Source organism: Hoplias malabaricus, chromosome 4 (genome assembly GCF_029633855.1).
Source record: "Hoplias malabaricus isolate fHopMal1 chromosome 4, fHopMal1.hap1, whole genome shotgun sequence".
In the NCBI taxonomy this organism is placed as follows: domain Eukaryota; kingdom Metazoa; phylum Chordata; class Actinopteri; order Characiformes; family Erythrinidae; genus Hoplias; species Hoplias malabaricus.
Genome location: NC_089803.1, coordinates 67,823,829 through 67,848,804, shown reverse-complemented (window position 1 = coordinate 67,848,804; position 24,976 = coordinate 67,823,829). Strand labels below are relative to the sequence as shown.

General features: G+C 43.8%; 2 protein-coding genes across 2 annotated transcripts in view; both read left to right on the top strand.

Annotated features, from left to right (window-relative positions):
* The window catches only part of pah (phenylalanine hydroxylase), a gene marked incomplete at its 5' end in the record, with an annotated part of 12,301 nt that extends 1,189 nt beyond the window's left edge, over nucleotides 1–11,112 (top strand). Inside the window, 10 exons of the mRNA XM_066668888.1 lie at nucleotides 790–878; nucleotides 2,298–2,365; nucleotides 3,844–4,040; nucleotides 4,194–4,329; nucleotides 4,821–4,890; nucleotides 4,980–5,036; nucleotides 5,976–6,071; nucleotides 8,912–9,045; nucleotides 9,140–9,255; nucleotides 10,237–11,112. Coding sequence (XP_066524985.1) covers nucleotides 790–878; nucleotides 2,298–2,365; nucleotides 3,844–4,040; nucleotides 4,194–4,329; nucleotides 4,821–4,890; nucleotides 4,980–5,036; nucleotides 5,976–6,071; nucleotides 8,912–9,045; nucleotides 9,140–9,255; nucleotides 10,237–10,280 — 1,007 coding nt within the window. The remainder of the gene's footprint in view (nucleotides 1–789; nucleotides 879–2,297; nucleotides 2,366–3,843; nucleotides 4,041–4,193; nucleotides 4,330–4,820; nucleotides 4,891–4,979; nucleotides 5,037–5,975; nucleotides 6,072–8,911; nucleotides 9,046–9,139; nucleotides 9,256–10,236) is intronic.
* A 1,070-nt stretch (nucleotides 11,113–12,182) lies between these two features.
* On the top strand, nucleotides 12,183–23,891 carry th2 (tyrosine hydroxylase 2). The gene is made up of 12 exons (XM_066668070.1): nucleotides 12,183–12,407; nucleotides 14,047–14,224; nucleotides 14,402–14,490; nucleotides 14,599–14,666; nucleotides 16,397–16,447; nucleotides 16,539–16,684; nucleotides 17,653–17,788; nucleotides 17,887–17,956; nucleotides 18,748–18,804; nucleotides 19,390–19,485; nucleotides 21,503–21,636; nucleotides 21,883–23,891. Exons 1-12 carry the CDS (start codon nucleotides 12,183–12,185, stop codon nucleotides 22,046–22,048), a joined length of 1,416 nt encoding a protein of 471 aa, XP_066524167.1. The 3' UTR covers nucleotides 22,049–23,891.
* The last annotated feature ends 1,085 nt before the right edge of the window (nucleotides 23,892–24,976 follow it).

The following is a 24,976-nucleotide window of genomic DNA, read 5'->3' as shown; positions in this document are numbered from 1 at the left end:
CCAAAAGCCCCCTGAACTTGACTCATCATGTCAAGTCAGAAAAATGAGGACAGTAACTCAGTCCACAGCCCTCAGCAGAAAGACCCCAAGACAATATGTGTCTCTGTATGGTAAGATAACACAGAGCGAGGCTGGGGATATTTATGGTCATGGCAGAGCAAGTCTGGGTCAGCAGGGTCCTGACCAGGCCGTCTTTAGCTAGTGTCCCATGTGCCTCAGGCCAGACCACACTGCTCAAATCTGTAATATATACAGACGACCGGACCACCACGTTCTTCAATCTGTCATAAATCCAGATGGCCACCCCCCCTCCGAGTCACGCTACAACAAGACTCTGCCTCTCAGCCTGAGGTCTGGACAATGTTATTTTCCACCACTTCCTGCTCACAATTGGTACAGATTACAGATTCCTTCAAGCTCATTCTCATTCCTGCCATTCTCAGTTAGTGTGTTAGCATGCCCTCGTGTCCAGATTTTCAAGCTCCTAATATGTGCAGAACAGCTCTAAATTTAAAAGGACACCGGACAAAGATTTCATAAAGGAACTACAAATGCACTCAGGGTCACTGATGCTAAACACCACTCGTATACAGCACCAATAATTGATATAAAAGCACTAATAGCACCATCTTGTGGAGAATCTGCAGCTGCTAAATGTGAGTCAGTGAGTTAGACTCCAGGGCCACGAGGTGCTTAGCATCTTTAAAGGGTTCTTTGTATGTGAGTAATGAGTCTGAAACAATTTAAATGTTCCCTGGCTCATCACTGTGTATCATTTGGTTTTAATAGTCCCATGGTTCCCCACGACCATCCAGGACCTGGACCGGTTCGCCAACCAGATTTTGAGCTATGGATCTGAGCTGGATGCTGATCACCCGGTAAGTCACTGTGTGTAGTTGATTTAACTGAAAATAAGGCTCTCAGAGAAGAGTGGATGCAGTAACAAAGGCAGGAAGATGGATCAATTAAATACTGAATTTTCTGCACTGTATTTAATTGTTAGGGTTTTCGTATACATTCCTGATGTTGAAAAAGTCTCTGGTCTCTGGCTTTGACACATTACTGTGCAGTAATTTCTTTGGGCACCAGATGTCCTCAGGTGCTACTTTTTTTTTTTATTTGCTTGGTTTCATTATTGGTACACGAGGGAAGTGTGGTGTGTTCTCCCTGTGTCTGCGTGGGTTTCCTCCGGGTGATTGTCTGTGAGGAGTGTGGTGTGTTCTCCCTGTGTCCCCGTGGGTTTCCTCCGGGTGACTGTCTGTGAGGAGTGTGGTGTGTTCTCCCTGTGTCCGCGTGGGTTTCCTCCGGGTGACTGGCTGTGAGGAGTGTGGTGTGTTCTCCCTGTGTCTGCGTGGGTTTCCTCCGAGTGACTGTCTGTGAGGAGTGTGGTGTGTTCTCCCTGTGTCTGCGTGGGTTTCCTCCGGGTGACTGTCTGTGAGGAGTGTGGTGTGTTCTCTCTGTGTCTCCGTGGGTTTCCTCCGGGTGACTGTCTGTGAGGAGTGTGGTGTGTTCTCTCTGTGTCTGCGTGGGTTTCCTCCATGTGCACCGATTTCCTCCCACAGTCTAAAAACACACGTTGGCAGGTGGATTGGTGACTCAAAAGTGTCCGTAGGTGTGAGTGTGTGTGTGTGTCGCCCTGTGAAGGACTTTCAATCCCTTCAGGTTGTGTTCCCACCTTGCGCCCAGTGATTCCGAGTAGGCACCCGGACCCACCGCAACCTGGAACTGGATAAGAGTTACAGATAATGTATGAATATATGGATTAGTTTGATCTTTGTTTAAGGTGTATGAAAGAAGATATATCTCTTTTAAGGTAGAAAAAAACTTTTTGTGTGCATAGAGAGATCAAGAGATCAAGGTTGAGAGAGAGAGAGAGAGAGAGAGAGAGAGAGAGACTGCCTTTACTTTGTGGTCCTGTGTGTGGGTGAGTTTCAGAGGGATGCGTATTTCACACGTGTGCTGCTAAAAGACGGTGGGCACGATGATGGTCCAGCCTCATTCTCTATTCTAATGGAAACGCTCTGCGGCCTCAAATTGATGTCATCACTTTAATTGAGGCCCTATAATTATAAATAATTGCACCCTTTCCAGCCACTATTAAACCCAAATGCATTCATCATAAGCAGCAAACACTCTACAAAGGCCTCATTTGAATATGTCTTTCACTGTTTCACTGAGCCCAGCACAGATGAGAAACAACAGTCAAAGGCTGTGGAAAGATCAGGAATATAGAGCGGAAGCTGAGCTCCAGGTCTGTCTTAGTCCCAGACCAACTGTCTTGTGCTTGTCGTTCACAGGGCTTCACCGACCCGGTCTACAGGGCCAGGCGCAAGGAATTTGCTGACATCGCTTATAACTACAGACAGTAACTATTGATCACAATACTCTCTCTCTCTCTCTCTCTCTCTCTCTCTCTCTCTCTCTCTCTCTCTCACCTACATTGCCATACGAGGCTCAGCACAACTTCTAGCTCTTTCCCAGGCTTGTTTTGTGTGCCTTTTATGGAAAATTAGCCCCGGGCCGACAAAAGGGGGGAAATTAGAGGGGCTGGGTGCCCGGCCGCTCCTAGAGCTTTGTCATCATAATTGAGCTTCATTATTCCCATCACACTACAAAGGCCAGGAGTGCTCAATGAAACGCCCACCACGGAAACATGCATTTACATAGTGGTGGGGGCACACACACACACACACACACACACATACAAACATTGCGGACATCAAGCTTACAAATTCATCCCTACTTAGGAGAGTTAGGACTCAGTAAAACTGCAGCTCCATCACAGTTCTTTACGAAACGCTGTCCTGGACCTGTACATTCACCCTCTGCCTGTTTATTTAATCCTCTGCGTATGTTTGAGCTGTTTTTTTGTTTCCTCCGGTAGTTAATGTGTTAATCACTGAATCCCCTTTAAATGTCTGTAATTTTAGTTGTTGATTGAAGAAATTGTAAATAACTATTTTATTAAAAAGGGCTGTGAAAACAATCAGTATCTTATTTTTTATAATGTAGCAATAATAATAATATTTAATGATTTTTGCTTTAATAATAATAATAATAATAATAATACATCATTATACATAATTATAATAAGAAAAGAAACAAAAAAATAACAAAAAACAAAACTATAATAATAGTAATCCAATTTAATTATTGCTGGTTTTAGTAACAATATTAATCTTAATAATAACAATATTAATTATTTATGATGATTATTATTATTAATAGTGGTAGTAATAATTTTAATAACAAAATGAAAACAATAATAATAATAAAAAGAAGAAGAATCAAATTGTATTATTATTGTTATTATTTGTATTAAAAAAAATAATAGTCAAAACAATTTTAATAATTGTTTATTAATAATGATTGTGTATTATATAATATTTGTAGTTTACTCCTTTTACAATGCATTAAACTTGCAGTCTCCTCTATAGTGTATTTTAAATACTGAATATTGTTTTATTTTGTATAAAAAAATCAAACCATATAAGATTTTTACTGTTGTTAAATATTATCACTACAACTGATGGTAGCAGCAGTAATATGTGAAAATGTGAACTACTTTTATGGTCTTTACTGTTTATCAGTGATGATCCCTGATGATATCTGCTCATTTATGGTGATATTAATATTTATTTTGCCATTTATACTTCTGCTTTATACTTAAATAATTATGTATGTGTATGTATCAGGACTCGTAGTGATCCTAATAATAAAACCGCTGAGAATAATTATTTGGATTAGTGTTAATGGTACAGTAATAACAGTTAGTGACGGTGTTAGTGTCTGAAGACTATAGAGGTTTGCCTTGTGAGAACGTTTCTTCTGTTTGACCTGCAGTGGTCAGGCCATCCCGCGTGTGGAGTACACTGAGGAGGAGAAGGCCACGTGGGGAACGGTGTTCAGAGAGCTGAAGACACTGTACCCCACTCACGCCTGCCGTGAGCACAACCGGGTCTTCCCTCTGCTGGAGGAGTACTGCGGCTACCGGGAGGACAACATCCCCCAGCTCGAGGACGTCTCCCGCTACCTGCAGTGTGAGTTACTCACCAATACACTCGTGGAAAAAAGATCAAATCTCAGTGTGTGTGTAAATATTTGTACATTAGACATACAGCTGAGATAATAGAAGTTCTCTCCTGAACTTCCAAATGCACACACAGTCATTTGGCCTGTCCTGCTTTTCCCAGCATGCACTGGTTTTCGTCTGCGTCCTGTGGCTGGGCTGCTGTCTTCTCGCGACTTCTTGGCCGGTCTGGCTTTCCGCGTGTTCCATTCCACACAGTACATCCGGCATGGCTCCAATCCCATGTACACACCAGAGCCGTGAGTACACACACACACACACTTACATACAACAATCACATACAGCAGATATAAACACACAAGTCATTTGACTTCAGTGTAAAAGCAGGTCATACACAGATCTAGATTCCAATTAAAGGAACACTATGTAATAACATTTAAAGCATTACAGCTTCGAAATTGTGATGCTCCACTGAGCTGTAATAGGCAGAATACAGTTCCTGTCATTGATATTCTGAGCTCAGCACTGCAGAAACAGCACTATGTAACATCCGGAGTGGGGTTGGAAACCACCCCCAGCAGGGAAATCTGATAACTAGTCCACCACACCCATACGGATATGAATAAGGGCACAGAGCGGCACCAACCTGTGGAACAGCCCATAAATGTAAGAGAGTATGTGCCAAATAGCTCCCCTTGTGGTGGATTTTCTAACTGTAAGTGAATGAGTGAGTAAGTGAATGTGAGACAAACCCATTCTAAGAGATGCTTTACAGCTAACTTTTTTTCAGAGACGTCTGCCATGAGCTGCTGGGACACGTTCCTCTGTTCGCTGACCCCAGTTTTGCTCAGTTCTCACAGGTGTGGCATTTTTACGTAAATACATTAAAGTGTATGACGCAAGGTACATCACATGATATTAATCAATAATTTACCTTCATTCTGATCAGGAAATCGGCCTGGCTTCCTTGTCTGCCCCCGATGAGTACATTGAGAAGCTTGCCACTGTGAGTATGACACACTCATAAAAATAAGGCTTTCAAGAAAGGATTTTTTGGCGCTATTTGAGAGTTAACTCCTCTAATGAAGTTTGGTAGCAATATACTATATGCACTACTGCTCATTCATAAATGTACAAGACAAGACTTCGATGACAACTGACATAAACCTACATACGCCTCTATAAGGCTGATGCAGTCCGTTTCACCCTGAGAAGTGTTATATCAGTTGTCTAGAATGGCTTATATAGGTGTGGTGCTCTTCTGAATGATGACCTAGAGTAAAGCTCCACCGAATCATTGAGGTGAGTTTCAGTTTTTGAGAAACTGTTGATTAAGAATTAAGAACGGTGGTGCAGCAGGTAGTGTTTCAGTCACACAGCTCCAGAGACCTGGAGGTTGCGGGTTCGATTCCTGCTCCGGGTGACTGTCTGTGAGGAGTGTGGTGTGTTCTCTCTATGTCTGCGTGGGTTTCCTCCGGGTGACTGTCTGTGAGGAGTGTGGTGTGTTCTCCCTGTGTCTGCGTGGGTTTCCTCCGGGTGACTGTCTGTGAGGAGTGTGGTGTGTTCTCCCTGTGTCTGCGTGGGTTTCCTCCGGGTGCTCCGGTTTCCTCCCACAGTCCAAAAACACACGTTGGTAGGTGGACTGGCGACTCAAAAGTGTCCGTAGGTGTGAGGGAATGTGTGAGTGTGTGTTGCCCTGTGAAGGACTGGCGCCCCCTCCAGGGTGTGTTCCTGCCGTGTGCCCAATGATTCCAGGTAGGCTCTGGATCCATGGCGACCCTGAAATGGATAAGGGTTACAGACAATGAATGAATGAATGTGTATATGGCTTTACTCCAAGAAGCCATTTTTGTTCTCTTAACTGTAAACAGTAACATTGACATTAACATTGAATCATTGTTCTATTAACTGAGAAACCAAAGGATCACTGTGCTGTGTTTTGCAGGTTTACTGGTTCACCGTGGAGTTTGGCCTTTGCAAGGAAGGCAATGACATCAAGGCCTATGGAGCAGGTCTGCTCTCATCGTTTGGTGAGCTGCAAGTAAGAATATGTGTGATTCTCATGCCCTGGAACAAGCATATATCAATAAAGACCTTTTCCCAAACGTAGACTTAGGGAAACACTGTTAGGAGATCTCATAATTATTAAATAATCTGCATTGTTATGGGCATATATCTATATAATGTGAATAAACCATTTTAAATATAAAATTGTCTTTAAATATAAACTTAAAATTCCATGACTCAAGTTCTTTATCAGTTTCCTTGACCGTAGATAAAGCAGATCCAAGGTCAGTTCATTAAGGCATTTGCCTGTGTTCAGGACCAAACACTTTCTGCATTCATAACACACATTATAATCCTTAATCATATTCAGATATGTCCTCATATATTGCAGATGTACTTGTGCAAGAATGCATAGTAAAAATTAACCTGAAAATATTTCAGAATAACAGTCCATAGCAACTTTAATAAACAGAACATCAGTTTACAGATTCATTGTGATTTTTTTTTCGTTTTCCACCAATGGTGAAATGCAATAATAATTAAATAATAATTAAACACAGCTCCAGGGTCCTGGAGGTTGTGAGTTCGAGTCCCGCTCCGGGTGACTGTCTGTGAGGAGTGTGGTGTGTTCTCCCTGTGTCTGCGTGGGTTTCCTCCGGGTGACTGTCTGTGAGGAGTGTGGTGTGTTCTCCCTGTGTCTGCGTGGGTTTCCTCCGGGTGACTGTCTGTGAGGAGTGTGGTGTGTTCTCCCTGTGTCTGCGTGGGTTTCCTCCGGGTGACTGTCTGTGAGGAGTGTGGTGTGTTCTCCCTGTGTCTGCGTGGGTTTCCTCCGGGTGACTGTCTGTGAGGAGTGTGGTGTGTTCTCCCTGTTTCTGCGTGGGTTTCCTCCGGGTGACTGTCTGTGAGGAGTGTGGTGTGTTCTCCCTGTTTCTACGTGGGTTTCCTCCGGGTGACTGTCTGTGAGGAGTGTGGTGTGTTCTCCCTGTGTCTGCGTGGGTTTCCTCCGGGTGATCCAATTTCCTCCCACAGTCCAAAAACACACGTTGGTAGGTGGATTGGTGACTCAAAAGTGTCCGTAGGTGTGAGTGTGTGAGTGAATGTGTGAGTGTGTGTGTTGGTGCTAAATGGAACTTATTAGCTATTACAACTGGCATTAGAAGGATTTATGCATGTCGTCTAAAGCCATATAATGTGAGGCACTACTCTATTCACCAATCATGACTCACCTTAATTTGGAGCCATAATCCCTCTTGTTTCCTGACTCTGAAACTAAAGCCTGTGAGACATAAGAGCTGGCCTCCTGCTAAGCCCAGAAACAGTGGGTTAGTAGCTCAGCCCTAAAGCCCAGGTTCATTGTGTCACTGGGGGAAGATGGAGCTGGGGGAGTGGGTTACTGGTTCACTGGGGGACTTATATCAGATTCATCCAGTTACATCACGCACAGAAGGGCAGAGGAAGTCTGCACTACTGACCCACAAGTGCCCACCACACTTGATGAACCACACTTCCTGATGAGTGCGCCTCCGCACGACATCACTGGTGAGCATTGAAGCTGCCTGTGCAGCATCTGGAAGATGACTGGGATGCTCCTAGCTCCTCACCTCTTTTAGTCTCACCTCCGTGGATTAGATAATCAGATCTGCTCCACCTGGATGACAATAAGAGACAAAAATATCCATCAAAGCATTTTCTACTTCACTCGTTAAACTCTATTAGAGCTGGCAGGGGTTTCTGTTACACTTTAATAGCATAAATAAAAAGAGCTCCTTGCTGACCCTGATCCACAAACCTGCTGCTGTACACTGACTGTCAATGCGTAGTTGGTTTTAATGAAGGAGTCATCTCTTTATATGTGTATTCTTGCCTTTTCCATGTTTTATTTGGTTTGCTACAACATCTTTACGTCCAGGTCCTTTCACATCTCATTGCTCTGTTATTTGGGGTTTTAAAAATAAAACACTGCTGCACTACTACTACTATAGTTCCTATATCTTACAAACCCCATAACCACTGACCCTCTCGGTAACAGGAGAATGGGAGGGAGGTGGGAAAAGGACAGAAAAGAAAATCAGTCACTTGCACAGATCCAATAAAACAAAACTAGAGGAAATTATTCAGTGGCGAGACTTTTTAAAAATCTGAGATAAGACACTGGCATCCACTAAAAATGTACCTTATCAGTTTGAGGAAAAATCAGTCATTTTTCAATCAATGAGAGCATCTTGTTAGTTTTTACAAGGATCATCATTTGTAAATGCATTCAGAAGCTATTTCTCACACTGTAAAATATTTCTTGTAAATTTTACAGTAAAATACTGGCAGCAGAGTTCCCAGCCATTTACCGTATTTTTACAGGAACACTACTGTATTTCAAATTTACAGCACATTAATGTAATTGAGTATTACAATAAAATACTGTAGCAGACTTGTTGTAAATTTACAGCAATTTTTTACAGTGCAGAGCTTTGTACTTTATAAATCATGGCATAAGCCTGTACATGTGATGTTAAGTCATTATAACTACTTGAATTTATACAGAGTTTATGATGTCGCATTTCATAACACACATTTCACACTGTCCATAAGAACATACTGAGCTTTCTGTCTATGATTTTACAAACCCATCTTCTAATGCTTTATGGAACTTGTCCTATACTCATGTTTTATGAAGTGTTTATGAAAGTGTATGCATGTAATGCATTTTTGTATGAATCACACACATGTCGTTTACTTGGTGCCGCCGTGGGCTAATGGTTAGAGGATCGTGCTTGGTACCAGAGGGTCGCCAGTTTGATCCCCAGGAACAGGGCTGAAGTGCCCTTGAGCAAGGCACTGAACGATTGTAATGTAATGAACTTCATTTATCCTCCGCAGTACTCACTGACCGAGAAGCCCAACGTCCTGCCCTTTGAACCAGAGAAAACCTGCCTGCAGAAGTACCCCATCACTGAGTTCCAGCCGGTCTATTTTGTGGCAGAAAGCTTTGAGAGCGCCAAAGAGAAAGTCAGGTATGAGGTCTCTGAGGAAGCAGTGATGAAAGCTGGGCACCAGAGAATCATAATCTGCTCCTGATTCATGCAGTGTTTTTCCTCAATGTTACAGAAAGTACGCCGCAACCATTCCGCGACCCTTCTCTGTGCGCTACAACGCATACACTCAGAGCATCGAGGTCTTGGACAACACTCAGCAACTGAGGATCCTGGCGGACAGCATCAGCAGTATGTGTTGTTTTAGATCAGCACTCAGCCACTCATTAACAGCGTTTAATTCGGAGGTTGTGAGAAAAACCTGAAATAAAACCACCTACAGTGGAACCGTCACAGCTTTTCTATAGAGAACATATGAACTGGATGATTGTGTTTGCAATGGGTGCATCTTAAAAGTAGAGGAGTCGCATAATGTGCCCTTTATATCCTCAACAAATGCAGCTATTAGAAAAATGACATAAGGTCCTCACTGAGGCTTTATTCAATGGACAGTTTATCTTTGTACACACTGTAAAAAATTGCTATAAATTTACAACAAGTCTGCTACTGTATTTTATTGTAATACTCAATTACAGTAATATGCTGTAAATTTGAAATACAGTACTGTTCCTGTAAAAATACGGTAAATGGCTGGGAACTCTGCTGCCAGTATTTTACTGTAAATCGCAGTATTTACAGTAAATTGTTGTATTATTCAATTACAGTAATATGCTGTAAATTTGAAATACAGTAGTGTTCCTGTAAAAATACGATAAATGCCTGGGAACTCTGCTACAGTATTTTACTGTAAATCACAGTATTTACAGTAAATTATTGTATTATTCAATTACAGTAATATGCTGTAAATTTGAAATAGAGTAGTGTTCCTGTAAAAATACGGTAAATGCCTAGGAACTCTGCTGCCAGTATTTTACAAAAATTTTAATAAAAACCAAGCACACCATTGTTTTTCTTGTGAAATTCCCAATAAGTTTGATGTGTCACATGACCCTCTTCCCATTGAAAAAACAAAAGTTGGATCCAAAATGGCAGACTTCAAAATGGCCGCCATGGTCACCACCCATTTTGAAAAGTTTCCCCCCTTCCATATACTAATGTGCCACAAACAGGAAGTGAATATCACCAACCATTCCCACTTTATTAAGGTGTATCCATATAAATGGCCCACCCTGTACTTCTGTATTATACATAATATACGTTTTTCTGTTTCAGGTGAGGTGGGAATTCTGTGCAGCGCTCTGCGGAAGATGGAGTAGAACGAGATGACAGTGACAAGGCTATTCCCCGGTGAACAGTGACGCAGTTCTGAGAGTTTAATGTTTGCGCAGTGCCTTTGAAGCTTGTTCAGTTAAGCTAAAAGCACCATACACTCAGAGAGAGAGAGAGAGAGAGAGAGAGGGACAGAGAGAGAGAGAGAAAGACATATAATACGCTAGTCATTCTGGTAGAAATACTTCCCCTTTGCTTTCTAGGTGCCTGTAATTTAGAGATAAATAACCAGTGCTCATCAAAAAGCTTTTCAGAGTCAGTTCTTTAATTCCCTCGCTATTTGTTGTACTCGATAATCATAACCCTTGCTTGTGGCAGGGAGGTGAATCTATTAAAAAAGAAAGACTGATTTGCATTGTGTCTTTTTGTATCTAATATCTCTGACACATTTTAGCTTCCACTATTCGTATAGTTCCCACAGAAGATCAGTCCACACTGTGGTCGTCACTTCTCTTCAGGGTCCACTTACCGAGGGAGAGGGCTGAGATTAGGGCTCAGGACGGTTACGAATAAAAACAAGAGCTGATTCCACTCAGAATAAAGGTGAGATAAAGGGACACACAGGTGAAGGAGATCTTTCCCTAAAATGTAGTGAGTCCTGTGCAGTTACATTCATTCATTCACTTGTTCATTTATTCATTCAGTCATCGACACTGAGTTGTTAACACAGTGCACCAACAGATAGAAAATTCTATTTATAATGATCTATCTATCTATCTATCTATCTATCTATCTATCTATCTATCTATCTATCTATCTATCTATCTATCTATCAAAGTACAAAAAGCTGTATGCATGCAGTTTGTTTCCAATAAAGCTTTACTCTGTACAACTGTGTCTCTCACTCCTTAATCAAACATTAACCACATTAATACATTTAAAATAATATTAAAAATGTTAAACATCATCATAAATTAGTATCAATAAAAACAAATACAAATAAAACAGATCGTAGCTGGAGTAGTGCTGCTGTGTTTATTATTTTGTGGTGGTAGACTATTTTATTGTTGTTGTTATTGTAATTGTTTTATCAAACTTCTAGCAAGATATTTTTATTAGTAATAAATATGTAATAATATATTTGCTTTATACCTAGATTTGTTTGTATTTTTTTTAATGTTGTTGTGTATTTACAGTAGCTGTGGTTTCATTATTAGAAGCAAAATATTATTATTATTATTCCATAACTGTAACTATTTGTGTTTTGGTCCAATTATTATTATTATTATTATTATTATTATTATTATTATTATTATTATTAAATTGGTGGTGGTATTATCGTAGCTATGGCTTTTAGAACCTTTCTAAACATTAGTTGCGATTATTTATGTTTTTTATCAATATTTATAAACATGAACAGATTAATTTAACAAAAAATATTTAACAAATATATAACAATAATAAAATGGTGTATGATTATGAACGAAAAGGAAATAAACAGATAAATAATGAATCATTATTCATGAGCTGATTCATTATTGATCGATTTAATCACTGCAGTTATTATTATTATTATTATTATTGTTATTGTTATTGATCTTCCTCTAGTTCTGAGACTGATCCCAGTGGCGGACTGAGTTGGGGTCAGTACCTTGGACAGCGCACTCCTGCTTTTTTTTCCGTCTTTCCAATTAAAAAGTCGTTGTGCGCCTCGCTCGCGCGCTGCTCTCGCGGGGGTCTGAATCTGAATCCGCGCTCTCTCACAAAAGCGACACGCACGACACCACAGTGACGCAGCCAACGCATCTCACGCTCATCCGTTTCAATGCGCTGCTGGCGCGCGCCTGTATATAAAAGGCATGCGCTGTGAACGAGCTCGGTGTGAATCTGCAGCGGCACTTCAGCGCGAGATCACAGCTCTGTACAGACACACACAGAGAGAGAGAGAGATGAAGACGGAAAGCGCGAGCCAGAGCGCGTTCCCGGGCAGAAAGAGGAGCCTGATCGAGGACGCGCGCAGGGACAGAGAGAGCACCTCCGCATCTCCGGGACCCTCTCTCTGCGGGGACAGCTTCGTGTTTGAGGAGAAGAGCGGGAAAGTCACTCTGAGCGTCCTCTTTGCGCTGAAGAACGACAAGAACGCGGGCTTCTTCAAGGCCGGCAAAGTTTTTGAGGTATAACACACACACACACACACACAGTGTCCATCTGTTGCTTTGCTAACTTTGTTTTCCTCATTTCATCCTGTTCTTCAGTGGTCAGGACTCCCACAGAGAAGGTGTGTTAGTGTGTGTTGTGCTGGTGTAGAGTGGATCAGACACAGCAGTGCGGCTGGAGTTTTTAAACCCCTCAGTGTCTGGACTGAGAACAGTCCACCAACTGAAAACATGCAGCGTCCTGCGTCCACCGATGAAGGACTAGAGGACAACACACAGTGCAGCTACACATGAGTCTCTGAGTTTACAAGGGAATGAGGTGTGAATGTGGACAGTGAGTGGACATAGGGTTCAACAACTCCAGCAGAACTGAACTGAGGAGTTGAATTATTTAGTGTCACAGAGATTGTCCTTAAAGGAGCACTAGGTAGAATTATTACCTTGAAATTACAGCTTTAAAATAATTGTGATGCTTCATTGTGACTTATAATAGGGAGATAGAGCCTCTGTCATTGCTACTCAAGGATCAGCACTGCAGACAATACACTATGTAACTTCTGGAGGAAGACCTCCTTCCTTGACCTCTTAATTTCAGGACAATTTAATTACACTCTGCAACTTTAAGGAAATGGTACCCCCTCCTGGGTGTGTTCCTGCCTCGCACCAAGTGATTCTGGGTAGGCTCCGGACCCACCGCGACCCTGAACTGGATAAGGGCAGACAATGAATGAATGAATGAATGAATGAATGAATGAATGAATGAACTTTAGGGGAAGCCCAGGAGCAAAAACACCAAAACTTACACACACAGTCTTAAAACATAACATAATTCGTAGTCATCTGAGGCCAGGAGTGGCTTCAATTTATGAATGGGTGGGCTGATGTGACAGATCTGGATGTTTAGTGTCCTCCTCGTGTATATTGAACTGACCATGCAGTGTATTATCTGCAGCTTGAAAAGAAGTGATGGCTGGACTCACCTGTCTCTCAGGAAGCACTGTTTTCCTTCACCTTCCTATGGGGGTGGAACTCTGTATGACTGTGGGAGTCCTACTGGGCATGCCCTGGCAACAACCCATGACTGTGGAGAAAACTAGATTGAACATTCATTCATTCATTATCTGTAAGTGCTTATCCAGTTCAGGGTCGCAGTGGGTCCAGAGCCTACCTGGAATCATTGGGCACAAGGCGGGAATACCCCCTGGTGGTGGTGCCAGTCCTTCACAGGGAAACACACGGACACACATTCACTCACACCTACGGACACTTTTGAGTCGCCAATCCACCTACCAACGTGTGTTTTTGGACTGTGGGAGGAAACCGGAGCACCCGGAGGAAACCCACACAGACACAGGGAGAACACACCACACTCCTCACAGACAGTCACCCGGAGGAAACCCACACAGACACAGGGAGAACACACCACACTCCTCACAGACAGTCACCCGGAGGAAACCCACGCAGATACAGGGAGAACACACCACACTCCTCACAGACAGTCACCCGGGGCAGGAATGAACCCACAACCTCTAGGTCCCTGGAGCTGTGTGACTGCAACACCTACCTGCTGCGCCACCGTGCCGCCCCTAAAGTGAACAATATAAAAGAAATAAGAAATGACCTCATTGTTTGTTTTTCTTTATTTTCTATGATTCAGACTTTCGAAGCCAAGCTTCTCCACGTCGAGAGCCGACCGAGCAGGAAGTGTAAGAACAGCTCCCCAGACGACCTGGAGTTCTTCTTGAAGTGCGAAGTGCACAGTTCCGATATTGACATCTTCATCAACTCTTTAAAACGGGTCGCAGACGACGTGCGGCTAGTCCAGGACGAGAAAGGTGCGTGTAGAAACGTTTGTGACAGCACGGTTCGCTCTGTGTAGATGCGAGAACTGGAATGAGATGCTCTGCAGCAGCTGCACATGAGCCTAAGGTCACGAAGTGAAACTTCTGTTTTTCATTTTTAGAAAGTGTATTTTTCTTTTTAAAATATGGGAATCTCTTTCCTTGCTTTAGTTCCGTGGTTTCCAAGAAAGATCAGTGATCTGGACAAATGCAATCATCTGATTACGAAGTATGACCCCGATCTCGACCAAGATCACCCCGTGAGTAAAAGCAAATGGCCGCACATTGTTTACGTCCAAGATTTAGCTTTAAACAAAACAAAGATCCCAGTGACTTGACCCTGAAGCATGTGTCCGGGCTCATTCCAGGGATACAGTGATCCAGAGTACAGAAAAAGAAGAGCCGCCATTGCTGAATTAGCTTTCAACTACAAACAGTAAGTACACTACATTATTCCCAATCTTTTCTTACCCTTGTCCCAGCAATTAATCACTACACAACAGGACAGGAACACGGGGTTGTGGGTGTAGTCGGCTTTGTTCAGGGCTTGTATTAACCTTGTTCACCTGTTTCTTTTTCTAAAATCACGTAAAGTAGTGTCACAGTGTCAGAGTCTGGTACCTTCCACTAATTAACCTGGTCAAGACCCACCTACTACTGCAGGAAGAGTAATCTGACTGGTGCACAAAAGGACCAATCACAGGTCTGCTATTTTGGCAGGCCTCGTTAAACAGAGGAAGAGAGCCAATCAGAATGCAAATGGCCGAATACTTAGAGTGAGTCCAATTTAATGCACTGAAAGTATCAGTCTCTCCATTCGCTTGTGGCTGAGACTAACTACATCCCACCAGTAACATGAATACTTACTATAGTTAATTAAAAAAGTCACCGTAGGTGATTTGTAAATGCTTACTTTGCATTTAACCATTGGATCTAATGGAAAACCCTTGTGACTCCAATGTGTTTCTCCGCGTCTGTGACCGAATCGGAGTCACAGATCATATACAAGCCTCAGTGACAATATTAGGTTCTAACAAGCAATAATGGACTTACGAGATGTGTAGCTATTTGAGAGTTTAGGGTGCCCTCTTGTGGCCGTTCAAAAGTATTGCAGCAAAAATATATACAATAAAAAAAAAGGTTTTCAGAATTACGTTTTTTGCACATGGTTTGTTTGAGGCAGATTCCTCATTATTTTTCTTAATATTTACATAAATTAAACCACTCCAACTGAAAGAGGATAGTTCCAGCTTTCATATGACACTTTTATCTTGCATATATCTTATACAATATGAAAGTTATGAAGCGGAGAATGTGAAAATTACACGTTTGAAACCACCGGTGGTTTACCAGAGCTGAACAGTAAAGTAGTGCCAAGGCCGAATCCCAAATCCCTCTCTATATCCTGTGTAGGGCACAGTTGGTAATAAAATAGATATAAAAATACTCATGTAGTGCGTTGTATATCGAAGGCACCCTTTAGTGAGCGATAGCTCCTCTATTCTCTGACACAGACGAAGAGAGCTGTTTAAAAACGTGACGTGGATAAATTGGTCAGGGATCCAAACGTATATTTCTTTCATTTTAATGTATAAGTGATGCATAAGTGTTGACAGAAACAACAGAAAGGTTTAAATAACCGTTTTTATTTGAGTTGTGGGTGTGAGTAATGAGTTCGCCCTCAAAATGGCGTCTACTCTATAGTGTGACCTCAGCTGCGACCCATGAAAACTACCGTCGAAACCTTTAAGACACCTCCTGTTTTCAGATTATGTCCAAAACAAATGAAGATACATGGTTTCTCCTGGAAATGCTGATATTTAGAACATCTACAGAGACCTTTACGTAAGGTGACCAGACGTCCTCTTTTTTAGACTTAAAAAAATGTCCGGCCGCAATTTCACAAACGTCCGGCATTTTGTTTTTCTAGAGCTTACATAGAACTTCGAGAAGTTTCGTTCACAAACTAGTCCCGCCTTCCCCTACTCCGATTGGTTCGCTTGAGTGAGAAGGGGGCGTGGTGCCTGCAGCCTAAAATCTTCTGATTGGACGGTCTGACTGTAGAGCTACCGTTATTGGTCGATAACCTTCTCTGTAGACATTTAATTGGTCAGTCTGGTCACCCTACATTTATGAATACCTGATGTGTCCTTCTATGTCTTGCAGTGGTGACCCACTCCCATATGTTGAGTATACTCCAGAAGAGGTCGTGACTTGGTAAGTCTCCTTCAGCCGACAACAAGTAAGGCTCCGATTAAACTTCCGCTCTGTGGCCTGTTGTGAATGTATCATATTTATGGTTCGGCAGGAGAGAAGTGTACAGGACCTTGACGTCTATCTACCCGAGTCACGCCTGCAGACAGTTCCTGGACGGGCTGCAGCAACTGGAGAGGGAGTGTGGATACGGAGAGGAGAACGTTCCTCAGCTCAGAGATGTGTCAGCTTTCCTGAAAGGTAACATCAACCAATTAATGCACAAATATATTAAATATGAAATAATAAGGTCAGGCTGGGGATTACTTCTTTTAAAAAAGGTTCTGAAATCAATGCTAGTTTGTCTTCCTTTGCTGCACTAAAATTATGGAAGCAAATCTGTCTCATTAGACTTTGAAATATTACCACCTTTGAATTTGTAGCACTGAAATTATGTGTCTGAATATAATTGCTCTTGAATTGAACTCGTGAATTTTCAAGAATACGTTTTCCGTTATTATTCAAGGTTAATAATTTCAGATAAAAAAAATTCAAGCTCAAAAAAATTGCTCAAATTCGATGGACGAAATTCAGAAACCAAAATACGAGTGGAAAAAAAAATCAGATACACATCCGGGTCACCAAGGATGAGCAATCGATTCATTTACGAACACAATCGATTCAAATACGAACACAACTTCCATACCGTGGAAAAACTACACGTTTAGCTTCCTTCCGCGGATATTATCTCTTTATTTTCAAAGTGTCTCAAAAATCTGAAAGGCTCACTAAAGACACAGACTATTGATATCCTGGAGATGAAGATATTTTACTGTGGAAATTGTTTGTAATGTCCCTGTGAACATATGACAGAATGTGTGGAACAGTTTTGCTGCTGTAACAGTGCACACTAAAGTGCAGCGTCTTCAGAGCGCCCCAAATCATTTCATGAATATTTACCAAGCTTTAACAAAATGGGAAATAGTGGTACAAATACAGGGCTGTGAAGCAGTGGAACTGTGTTCTCTGGAGAGATGGAGCGTAATCCGGTATCTTTAGAAAGAGATGGAGTAGTGCTTGTGATCCACCCAACTTCACCAAATGCTTTTAAATGTGAATGCGATTACAATTTCCACAAGGGGCCTTCCATAAGAGCAGCAAAGAGAGACAAATGACCAGCTGATTTGGTCATACTTCAGTTTGACTGGTGTCGCCGCCCGTGTTTTCAGAAAGGACAGGCTTTCAGCTGCGTCCAGTGGCCGGGTTGCTGTCTGCCCGCGACTTTCTGGCGAGTCTGGCGTTCAGAGTGTTCCAGTGCACGCAGTACATTCGCCATTCCTCAGCCCCCATGCACTCGCCAGAGCCGTAAGTCTCCTTATACACTCTACAGAGGTTACACACTCACACACTCAGAGAGCAGCAGGGTCTGACCATGTCATGTTTGTCGTCCTGTGTCGCAACAGAGACTGCTGCCATGAACTGCTCGGACATATCCCCATGCTCACCGACAACGGGTTCGCGCAGTTTTCACAGGTAAATGTTTAACAGCTTCCATTTCTGGAATTTTAATAAACTTTAATAAACCACAACATTAAAACCACTGGGGGCTGAAGTGAATAACATTGATTGTCTGGATACAACGGCACTTCTCGAGGGGTGGGATATATCACGCGGCCTGTGAACAGTCAGATCTTGGAGTTGATGTGGGATACAGGAGAAATGGGGGAGTATAAGGATCTGAGCCACTTTGACAAGGGCCAATCTGTGGTGGTCACTGTGTTTTGGTGCGAGAGTCTCCAATGCTTCTGTGACAGATATTATAAGACACACCGTACCAAAGCTTCTCCATGGACTGGTCAGAGTGCCCATGCTGACCCCTGTCCACCTCCAACAGCACCAACAATGGACATGTGAGCATCAGCACTGTTGCATGGAGTAGTGGAAGAAGGAGGCCTGGTCTGAGGAAGAGATGACACCGGGACGCTCTATGGGAAGAAGACAAGCAGCGCAAGTTCACTCCTTAATGGCAGTAGTATGTCCCAAAGGCAGGGATGAGGTACAGGACAAAAAGTTCAAGGTGTGGACTTGGCCTCAAAGTGTGTGTGGGACATGCTGGGAAAAAAACACACCCAACATAATGTTATTTAAAGCACTTGCTGGATCTGCTGCCTCTGCCTTTGTGCCAGACACCTTCTGAAGTCGTGTGGAGCTCATGCTTTGATGGGACACATCTGTTTTGGTGGCACAAGCGCAAAGGTGGTTTCAATGACATTGAAATTTTTCAGGAATTAACTACTCCTGTCTTGCACTGTTTCTTTCTGTAGGAGATTGGACTCGCATCCCTGGGAGCATCGGATGAAGACATTGAGAAACTGTCCACAGTAAGTTACAGCATCACTCACATGGGCAACGACACAAGAACATCTACATCACGCTTTGCTGACCTCTAGTGGTCATGTATTAGAATAACATCCATGATATGTGGTCCTTTGCACACTTAGCATTCATTCAGTTTTAGAACGTTTTACAGATGCTTTAAAATAGATACTGAAACAGTGCAAAGAGAATTTGATTGCATTCAACCCAGTGAAGTTGCTAGTGAGGTCAGACACTAATTTGATGATTAGTTTTAGGTCACAAGCTTTATTCAAAATCATCGCAAACGTATTGGACTGTGCTCTAGTCCACACTTGGCATTGGACCTCGTGACCTTAGGCTCATGTATAATTTAGGACAATGAGTACACAACATTTTGGACTTATACTGTAAATGCGGAATTTAAATATGGGAAAATGGTTTGTATGCAGCAGAAATTCTGGGTTAGCAAAGGACACATTTTAAAATTGCTAGTGGTTAGAAAGGATGTGCGGTTTGAAACTGCTTCATGCATGTAAATATTCAGAATTCTTTTACAAATGGAGCAGAAATGTGTGACCCAGTTAATGTGACTTTACTTTCTGCGACAGCTGTACTGGTTTACTGTGGAGTTTGGGTTGTGTAAGCAGAACGGGGCCGTGAAGGCTTACGGAGCAGGCCTCTTGTCGTCCTACGGTGAACTCATGGTGAGATGCAACTTCATTTTATACATAAAAATGAAAAATTAGTGTGTGGTGTGCTGGTAGGGCTGAGAGAAATCCACCAACCAGCAGTGTCCTATGTGACATTTATTCATTCATTCACTCTGTAAGTGCTAATCCAGTTCAGGGTCGGGGTGGGTCTGGGACCTACCCGGAATCATCGGGCACAAGGCAGGAACACACCCTGCAGGGTGACATTTATTGACACACTCACACCTACGAACACTTTGAGTCACCAACCACTTACCAACATGTTTTTGGACCGTGGGAGGAAACCGGAGCACCCAGAGGAAACCCACAGGGAGGACACACCACACTCCTCACAGACAGTCACCCGGAGGAAACCCACGCAGACACCGAGAACGAACCAAACTCCTCACAGACAGTCACCCGGAGGAAACCCACGCAGACACAGGGAGAACACACCACAGTCCTCACAGTCATCTGGAGGAAACCCACGCGGACACAGGGAGAACACACCATACCCCTCACAGACAGTCACCCGGAGCGGGGCTCAAACCCACAACCTCCAGGACCCTGGAGCTGTGTGACTGTGACACTAACTGCTGCACCACCGTGACATTATTCATTCATTCATTATCTGTAACCCTTATCCAATTCAGGGTCGCAGGGGTCCAGAGCCTACCTGGAATCATTGGGCACAAGGCAGGAATACACCCTGGAGGGGGCACCAGTCCTTCACAGGGCAACACAGACACACATACACTCACACCTACGGACACTTTTGAGTCGCCAATCCACCTACCAACGTGTGTTTTTGGACTGTGGGAGGAAACCGGAGCACCCGGAGGAAACCCACGCAGACACAGGGAGAACACACCACACTCCTCACAGACAGTCACCCGGAGGAAACCCACGCAGACACCGAGAACGAACCAAACTCCTTACAGACAGTCACCCGGAGGAAACCCACGCAGACACAGGGAGAACACACCACACTCCTCACAGTCATCTGGAGGAAACCCACGCGGACACAGGGAGAACACACCATACCCCTCACAGACAGTCACCCGGAGCGGGGCTCAAACCCACAACCTCCAGGACCCTGGAGCTGTGTGACTGTGACACTAACTGCTGCACCACCGTGACATTATTCATTCATTCATTATCTGTAACCCTTATCCAATTCAGGGTCGCAGGGGTCCAGAGCCTACCTGGAATCATTGGGCACAAGGCAGGAATACACCCTGGAGGGGGCACCAGTCCTTCACAGGGCAACACAGACACACATACACTCACACCTACGGACACTTTTGAGTCGCCAATCCACCTACCAACGTGTGTTTTTGGACTGTGGGAGGAAACCGGAGCACCCGGAGGAAACCCACGCAGACACAGGGAGAACACACCACACTCCTCACAGACAGTCACCCGGAGGAAACCCACGCAGACACAGGGAGAACACACCACACTCCTCACAGACAGTCACCCGGAGGAAACCCACGCAGACACAGGGAGAACACACCACACTCCTCACAGACAGTCACCCGGAGGAAACCCACGCAGACACAGGGAGAACACACCACACTCCTCACAGACAGTCACCCGGAGGAAACCCACGCAGACACGGGGAGAACACACCAACTCCTCACAGAGTCACCCGGAGCGGGAATCGAGCCTACAACCTCCAGGTCCCTGGAGCTGTGTGACTGTGACACTAGCTGCTGCACCACCATGACATTAGTAAAACATAAATCACACACATTAATATTTTATAATTTTGTTTGCATTTCTGCAAAAATATCACAGATAAATACATGAAGTCTGTCTGAATAAGAAGTATTGGATTAAGTGTCAGCAGCATTTTACAACCTTCTTTATTTAATGCTGCTGCAGCTTTGGAGGTGAAACTTAAGTCCTTCCAGTTAATGGAGCAGAACCTATACAAAAATAGATGACCATAATTTTTAATCTACTCCTCGTCTTTGATGTTTTGGGCTGGCGTCAAGTTCATGTTTCCTTTACGTGCGTTATGTTGTAGTACGCCCTCTCCAACGAACCCGAATACAAACCCTTCAACCCTGCAGAGACTGCAGTGCAGCCGTACCAGGACCAGACCTTCCAGCCTGTGTACTTCGTGTCCCAGAGCTTTGAGGACGCCAAGATCAAGATGAGGTGAGAATCTGCGACTGAATGTACACCATGTGGCCAAAATTTTGTAGACACCAACTTGTCAAATATTTAATGTGAAAGTGACGGTTATTAATGAGTTTGTGCCAGCTTTATGTAACAGCCACTACTCTTCATGAAAATGTTGTTTATTCAGACACATACAAGTTAATGATGTCACCTACTGATGTTGGGTGTTGAGGTCTGGATTGAAAATAGCAATTCAACTCCTATGCTCTATTTATTCTACAGCCAGTATTCTTCCACCATCCAGAAGCCTTTCTCCATCAGATACGACCCTTACACCTGCACCATGGAGGTCCTTGATAACACCTGTAAGATCCAGAACGTTCTGGGCCAGATGAGGGAGGAACTGAAGATTTTGAACAGTGCATTGGAGAAACTAGGCCAAAGCTAAGCCTCACAGCCTCCTGCTTACTTTATTACGATGAACAGAAATATGGAAAATCTTTGTAGAATGTATATATGGAAAGGGATTTAAAACTTGAGGAGTCTTCTTCCAAACATTCTTATCTTGTCTGTGGTCATGTAACAATTTCTGCCAAGTGCAGAGAAATGTGCACAATACATCTATATTTTGACTATTCAGCTGATATTCAGACTGGACAGGTGTGGTGCCCTGTGGTGGCCCTGTGGTGGACTGGCACCCTGACCAGGGTGTGTCCCTGCCTTGCCTTGCCACAGTGTTTCGAGGTACCACCTGGACCAACAGCAACCCTGTTTCCAAAAACTGAGCGATAGAATGAATGAAATTAATACTGCATTGAGTGGGGAGAAAAGTTTGAGAGTTGTTAGAGTAATTAATTTGAAGTGCCTAGATTTATTGATCTAATAAACATTTCATTCATTCATTCTCTGTAAGCCCTTATCCAGTTCAGGGTCACGGTGTGGCTAGAGCCTTCATGGAATCATTGGGCGCAAGGCAGGGAGGCACCCTGGAGGGGGTGCCAGGGCTCACACACACACACACCTAGGGACACTTTTGAGTCGCCAGTCCACCTATCAACGTCTGTTATTGGATCGTGGGAGGGAACCGGAGCACCCAGAGGAAACCCACGCAGACACAGGGAGAACACACCAAACTCCTCACAGTCACCCGGAGGAAACCCATGCAGACACAGGGAGAACACACCACACTCCTCACAGACAGTCACCCGGAGGAAACCCATGCAGACACAGGGAGAACACACCACACTCCTCACAGACAGTCACCCGGAGGAAACCCATGCAGACACGGGGAGAACACACCACACTCCTCACAGTCACCTGGAGGAAACCCATGCAGACACAGGGGGAACACAACACACTCCTCACAGACAGTCACCTGGAGGAAACCCATGCAGACACAGGGAGAACACACCACACTCCTCACAGACAGTCACCCGGAGGAAACCCATGCAGACACGGGGAGAACACACCACACTCCTCACAGTCACCTGGAGGAAACCCATGCAGACACAGGGGGAACACAACACACTCCTCACAGACAGTCACCTGGAGGAAACCCATGCAGACACAGAGAGAACACACCACACTCCTCACAGACAGTCACCTGGAGGAAACCCACACAGACACAGGGAGAACACACCACACTCCTCACAGACAGTCACCCGGAGGAAACCCATGCAGACACAGGGAGAACACACCACACTCCTCACAGACAGTCACCCGGAGGAAACCCATGCAGACACGGGGAGAACACACCACACTCCTCACAGTCACCTGGAGGAAACCCATGCAGACACAGGGGGAACACAACACACTCCTCACAGACAGTCACCCAGAGGAAACCCACGCAGACACAGGGAGAACACACCACACTCCTCACAGTCATCTGGAGGAAACCCACGCGGACACGGGGAGAACAGCTCTGAATGTGTAAATATGTCCCTGTCTGTGGGTAACTGTAGAACTTTAAAGCGCAACTGTACAGTATAAGAACCCAATAAAAACTGAAATTAGAAAACAGGTGTACCTATTAATGTGATCAGTGAGGGTACAAGAGGCTATCAAATGCCAGAGCCTCTCCCCCGACTGAGTGACTACTTCCCAAACACAGGTTTTGAAGCCTAGGTTGGTCTGTGAATCTTGTCCCACATGTCTGTATCGTTTAGACCAAAGGACAGGAGTAAGACCAGTAGGCTTCTGGATCCTTTTCGTATATACAACCTAAAGCTTGCAAGCCGCGGGTACTGTATTTGTATTTGTAACTGAATACCTTTTCATGACATGATTAGAAATACTGGAATAAATGAACGAATAAAAGTTGCCCTTGAAATGTCCTTGAAAAATAAATCCATGTAGCCCACTTTTAGCCTGATACCATTTCCAACAAAATAGCTTCCAGAATGACAGAGTAAGCTTTAAGGAAAAGGAGCAGGAGCTAATTATGAATGATTTAAGGATCACGTTTCTTGTTCTGGGTAAATGCACTGCCAAGACTTAGAGCTAGAGCAGGTCAAGGGGACCGCTTGGCAGATTCCCCTTCTGTCAAGGTGCTTTTCTGATGATGGATTATCTGTGGTCACACTTGCGAGGGAGTGCGATCTACCACGGATCCGTTCCACTGATACTGGAGATTAGCCTGCCTAGTTACCATTTAGTTCTTTTCTGCAGTCCAAACACGGAAAGACCACCCTTCAGCACTGACCATAAAACATGGCCCCTGGAAAAGAATATCTTCCTTTTGTGAGGTGAAGTCATGTGTTTTCATGTAAGCAGGGTTAACTGCTCGCTGTCTTTTCACATCGACTGTCAATGGGGGGAGGGAAAGAGAGAGAGAGAGATCGAGAGCAAGCTTTGGAGTCTGAAAATTAGTGTAATATATGAGAGGAGTGCAGAGGCACACACATCCAATTACATAAACCAAAGTACAAATGCATAACCGTTTCTCGTATCTCATCTTCCTCCAGTCCGCAAATCCTTCTGCAAAACCACGGCTTGGATCTAAATCTGCAGAGTCCAAAATAAATGTGTTGCCATAGCATACAGATAACCAGCAAAGGTTCCAGTGCAGTTCTTGTAGCTCACATTTTGCCCACAAATCCCAGATGCTTATTGTTGTGCCACAGAACATAAGCGTTTCCTTTCACTAATGCCACAGACTTCATTAGCTTGGCACCACAGCTCTTGAGAGGGGTCAAAGAGTGCATCGTTTCTTCAGGGATGCCCAGAAAGTCAGCAGTGTTATCTTGCCTTGTCCTCATCTCACCACTGTAGTTGAATATGGGTGGGTGAGGTCAAGCTGACACTGTAGGTCTGCTGTCAAGAAGTGCTTCATCGTATCCTGGACTGGTCTTATCCTTCCTCCTCCTCATGAAAAGAA